The sequence below is a fragment of the Cyprinodon variegatus genome, unplaced genomic scaffold (assembly GCF_000732505.1).
Source record: "Cyprinodon variegatus isolate N-32 unplaced genomic scaffold, C_variegatus-1.0 Scaffold665, whole genome shotgun sequence".
NCBI classification, from domain to species: domain Eukaryota; kingdom Metazoa; phylum Chordata; class Actinopteri; order Cyprinodontiformes; family Cyprinodontidae; genus Cyprinodon; species Cyprinodon variegatus.
The window spans coordinates 416,504-422,188 of NW_015151118.1; the positions used below are offsets into that span (position 1 = coordinate 416,504).

At 45.6% G+C, this 5,685-nt stretch overlaps 1 protein-coding gene across 1 annotated transcript in view; it reads right to left on the reverse strand.

Moving 5' to 3' along the window:
- Positions 1–6: 6 nt before the first annotated feature.
- The window catches only part of LOC107097009 (leucine-rich repeat neuronal protein 3-like), a 16,483-nt gene continuing 10,804 nt past the window's right edge, over positions 7–5,685 (reverse strand). The window contains exons 8-11 of the mRNA XM_015393962.1: positions 3,302–3,450; positions 3,077–3,234; positions 2,832–2,990; positions 7–718 (exon numbers count right to left, since the gene is read on the reverse strand). Coding sequence (XP_015249448.1) covers positions 242–718; positions 2,832–2,990; positions 3,077–3,234; positions 3,302–3,450 — 943 coding nt within the window. The 3' untranslated portion in view covers positions 7–241. The remainder of the gene's footprint in view (positions 719–2,831; positions 2,991–3,076; positions 3,235–3,301; positions 3,451–5,685) is intronic.

The window sequence follows — 5,685 nt, forward strand, 5'->3', positions numbered from 1 at the left end:
TCAGTGTGACGGTACCAACTGGTTTGGACCGGATCTGGTCAGTGTGACGGTACCAACTGGTTTGGAACAGATCTTGAAAGTGTGACGGTACCAACTGGTTTGGACCGGATCTGGTCAGTGTGACGGTGCCCAGCAGGATGTGACGGACCAATCAGAATCCAAATCCATTAATACCTGAAGCTAAAGCGGTAGGGTCGGTGCTGACAGTAACCCCCTCCAGGGGGTGCCTCCCCACCCCCAGCTACCACATGTAGGTCTTGGATGTGTTGATGGGATTCCTCCCGGCCTCCCCCCTCGCTCCCCCCTCCCCATCCTCCTCCTCCTTCTCCTTGTCCTTCTCTGCCTCGCTCTCCCACAGCGTGATCAGAGGCGGGTACAGCTCGTTCAGCGGGATGGACGCGGTGTGCTGCATGTACTTCTTCAGCGAATGGCCGCAGGACTTGTGCTGCTGGACGCGGCGGCCCATGTACACCACCAGCAGCGTCATGATGGACAGGGCGAACATGGAGCCCAGAACGGCGGCCAGCGCCACGCCACCGGGTTGCGACGCCACCAGCTCCACAGAGAAACCCGCCTCCTTGGTGGTGAAGTTCAGGCAGGATGTGTGGACGGCGGCGGAGGGGAGGGGCGGCAGGGAGGAGGACACGGTGAGGCAGACGTGGTACTGAGTGGCAGGGAGAAGGTGGGTCAGATTGTACTCCTGGACATCAGCTGGAACCTGCAGAGAAGGAAGGATCAGAAAACGCCTCAGATTAACAACTAGGAAACCGAACGTGGACACCGCGCTTTTATGAAGGTTATTTAGTTTCAAAACTATCTGTGCATTGTAAGTGTGAATTTGGAGTTACAGTCTAAGTTTTGTATTTGTAGAATAAAAAAAAAAAAAAAATCAAAAAGGCAAATTTTTTTTACACCTGGTCAAGTAAACAAATTCTTCTCTACAAGTTGCACATCAAAAACCTAGCAAATTCTCAGTTTTGCTCCAAATGTTTCACAACTATTATTGCAAAACTATTTGTGCATTGTAACTTTGGTGTTTTGTAATTGTAGATTTTTCTTAATCTGTCACAATTACACCAAAGTTACACCTCTTCAAATTCTTGATTACAAATCAAAAGTGTTTTCCATTGAGTTTTGCTATGGTTGATCTAAAACAAGTTCAAACAAGTGTGTTAAAATCAGTGTTGCATTTTTTGGCCCCAATCCTGGCTGTGCGGTATCGGTATCGGCCGATACCGCACAGCCACAGTCTGTTTGAATTTAATGTGTGTGTATATATGAATAACTACATAATACTTGTAAAAATATTGCCATCATGGCTTCATGTCAAGCTGCTGCCTACCTTTGTGAAGCAGGTGTGGTTTTTTCCTTGGATGTTAGTAAGGTTAAATGTTAAAGTGTGCCGTTTTTCTCCTCCTGAATAGGGGGATTGTTTAGAGGCTTTGCTTCATTCTTAGTGCTGACATGTAGGGAAAGGAAGGAGGTTTGAAAAGGAGTTTCCTCTCTAGGTTAGATAAGGGGGAAACATAGATAAACAGGTCCTTATTGTGTTTAAGATCCTCACGTCCTGTCTCTGGTGTGAACGGAAAACAGTTGTCTGACATGTTTATCTGAACAACTTTATGTCCTTTGATGAAGTGTTTCTGTTGGGAAGACTCAATGTTCGTGTGTAAGAATTCTCTACATATGCATTCCTTGCATATCAACTCTCAGTGCTCATTTTTACTCCACACAGGAAAAAGACTAAAACAAAGTGAATCCAGTAAAACTTTTTATTGCCTACCTGGAATGGGTGACAATAGTTGAAGAAACTTTTGGCTCTAAAAATGGTATATTTGTTGGTACTCTCCGATACCCATACCACCACTTTAGTGCGGTTGGTATCGCTGCAACACTAATTAAAATCTTTAAAGAAAAATAAAAAAATTATATATTTTTTTTCCTTAACACAAATACAAATCAATGAATACAACTGCACAAATCTTCTGCTGTGAGTCACAAATTCAACTTTACTAGTTACGCCTTCATTGTCATTTTTGACACTAATGTCACAGCGGTAAACATGATCTGTGACTTTTGGGTAGTACCTTTGATCGGACAGCAGGGGGCGCTGCCTGCTTGGTCAGGCTCTAACAACCGGAAATACATAATAATAATTCATTTAATTTATACTGCACTTTTCACCAAAAAGGCCTCAAAGTGCTACAAAAAAAGCATTAAAAAAGAAATACATAGAAATAAAAGAAATAAAATAAATTAAAAATATATATATAAAATGAAATAAAAAATATAAAATAAAATAAAAAAAGCTGTTATATGCTGTCATATATGGCGTACTGCCATGTTTCTTCTGTCGGTTATCCCTGCGAGAATTCGTATCCCGTCGTCGGGAGCGTGCACGAAGTAGATACAGCTGATCAGTTCACTCCGCCTCAATTCCAACCGACTAGACGTGAATATTTAGATGTGTTATGTTTATGAAAGATGGCCGTTGGTATTTTATTCTTCACCTAACGTTATAGCAGAATATCGCCAGTGATCTTGATTTAAAAAACTAAAAACATGAGCGTTTGCTTTAAAACAGGAAGCTGACAGCAATGTTTACTCCTTTCTCTGAAAGCAAACGGCTCCTCGTTTGTTTCAACACGTTCCTTAAAAATTCTCTCGTTTAACGGTGTCTAAATGTTCTCATCTCGTTAAAAACTGTTGTCAACCATATTCTCGTAATAAAAATGAAATAGTAAATGGAGTGTACTGCACAAAATCCAGTCTGGATCAAAGAGGAGAGGAGGGGCGGACCTACTGGAGCCTGGTGTCGAAGGATGGCTCACCTTGGCGGTGTAGCTGATCTGAGGGTTGTCGATGTGAACCACAGCGCTGGTCCAGCGAGGCAGAGGCAGCGCAGCGTCGTGCTGGTTCTGGTTCTGACCCACAGCGCCTCTGCTAGAGTACAGCTTCCACTCCAAGACCACGGACTGGGCATGGACCACCTGGACAGAGGACACCAGGAGCCACATGACTGTCCTGCTGGGATGAGGCAGAGGAACTAACTCAGGATCCGGGACTGGATCGGCACCTTAGCCAGAACCACCAGAGAGGCTGCAGAGCTGGAGGAGTTCCCGGCCCACAGCCTCCGCTTGCTGCTCCCTCCTTCAGACCCTAGAAAGTCCACAGACACGGAGACGCTCCTGGTGTCCGCGCCCTCCACGTTCCAGGCCACACAGGTGTACACACCTGAGGAGAGACGGCATTAGAGCAGAACAACGGCGGCGCTGAAGGTAGAACCCAGGAGGACACGGACCTGCGTCTGAAGGCTCGGCTTTTTCAATCACTAAAGCTCCCGGCTCAAACATGTGATGCTTCTTCCTCTTCTCCTTCTTTATCCTGCCCAGGCCACGCCCCTCCTCCGATATGATTGGTGCAGCCACAGCTTCGGAGCTCACCTGAACAGGAAGAGTTTAAACTGTTTCAGAACGACAGATATTAAAGAGTTCAGATTGGAATCAGATCAGGTACTCAGATCAAATGATGTTTGGACTTTGACTAGGCCAGCGCAGCAAAGAGATTCTTTTCTCTGTTCTGCTAACCTTAGTCCTGCAGTCATCTTTAGCGGCTGTAGCTACCAGATCCGCTTCCTCCCAGTGACGCTACGCTACATGATTGGCTGAATGTTGCCACAAGATGTAAAGGATTGTGGAAAACATTGTAAAACATCTGTAGCGTTAGCGTGTCTAATGACCGATGAAGTTTTACCTGATTGATAACAAAACTGTAAATAAAGAGCTGGGTAGCGCTGTGGCTAGCTGTGCTCAGTAGCTAACAGGTTAGCCTCTTTTAGCTCAGTCAGTTAGCCACATTAAGCTACACTAATTTTAACTTTGTGTCAACAACTGTTTTGATTTCTAAAAGTAGAATAACTGTTTTATTTGTCTAAATTCTCCATAAAAGTCATTTTTAAGTTGTTCCATTTGTCCTCTTCTGCCCTCAGATCTTAATAAGAAGAATGAAAATAAGCTGACACTTTTAGTGTAACCTTGTTAAATGGCAGAACTCAGTCTGACATCATGCTACGTTCAGACCGAACGCCGCAGAAGCAGCAGAAGCAGCTAGTTTCCATGCAAAGTCAATGGTTGACGTGCATCAAGGTGCAGTAAAAGGTCCTTCACCTTTTTACCCACTGATCACAGCAGATATAGCAGCCATTGTTCCAGGCAAAGGAAGAATAGGGTAGCTCCGCCCACCGCGCATCAGACCCACTTTAACACCGCGCAGTTAGAGCAAAAGAGATGCTTCAGCTGGACGTCAGAAACAAACTGGTACAAGCATCAGAAATGAAGCAGCATGCGCTGCTCCTGCAGCCGGCGGCGCTTCCCTTCCAGACCGACAATGATTGTTTTCTACTTTCGGCTCCTTTAGATCGCTGATGAAACGTAAAATAATAGCAAATACGGGGAATAATATTTTAAGAACAGCAGAGAATAGAATTCAACTGTATTGTAATTCCACTGTCGCAAGTACAGAGCAACGAAATTCACTCCTTGCATTTAACCCCTCCCCTTTGCGGAGCAGTGGGCTGCCATTGTGCGGCGCCCGGGGAGCAGTGTGGGTTTAAAGGCCTGGTTATCCTCCCGCAGCAGTGTGTCGCAGTGAGCTTGTCGCAGATATTTTTGGTTTATGCTCAATATTGAAACGTGGTCTGCTCTATGTTATTCCACGCCATAACGCCAGAGGGCCAATCAGGAACTAGCTGTGGGTCTAGATACGGCCGAGGCGGTGAGAAAGTGGAGGCAAGTTTGTGCAAAAACGGAGGGACATGAGGGCCAAAAAGAGCGGAGATCCAGGTGGAAAAAGTGTCCCAGCGTTCTTGCGCACCTCGCTCTGCTAGCTGCTCTATCTTCACCAGTCGTTTTCCACAATGGCGGTCAGACAAACAGAACAAGGTGGTAAGGAACCCAACAGGAAATACGCATAGTGTAGAGCGGGTGTAGATCTGACCAATCAGAGGCCTCCTGTCTGCGGCATCTTTCCGTTCACTGCGACAAACACGCAGACCACCTGGTTTCTGAGCATAAATCAGCCTTAAGCGTCTTGCTCAGGGATCCAGAGTGACAGTCTGTGGGAGTGGGGCTTCAACTCACAACCTCTAGGATCCAAGCACTATGCCCTGACCATCAGGCCACCACTCCCCTAAAGGCTCCTCTAGACTCCAGAGGAGATCAGATTTTTAAGAAACAGGTTCAATACAGTTTGTGCAAGTGGCATTGCCAAATGATGACATAATAAGGAAGGACAGGGGCCCCGAGCAGATCAGGTACCTACGCCAGCTAACTGTGGCATGTAGGGTCTGAGGTGGACTCCCAGGTTTTATGCTATCTGTTTAGACCTCCTCTTCCGGAAAGGTTGGCAGCTGTCTGAAAAGCTATAGACGCTAATGACCAATGATGTTAATAACTAAAAATTATAATGGCTACAGAAGCTAATAAGTACAGATGCTAATGACAACAGATGCTAATGGCTAAAGACTCTTATAACTACCGACACTTTTAACTAGCCTCGTGAGACCATCCTGATCTCGCGAGCTTTCAAGGTTTCACTCGCAGATCCGTCTGGAGACTCTCCGCAGAGATGGGAAGTAACGAAGTACAAATACTTCGTTACTGTACTCAAGTAGATTTTTCTGATATT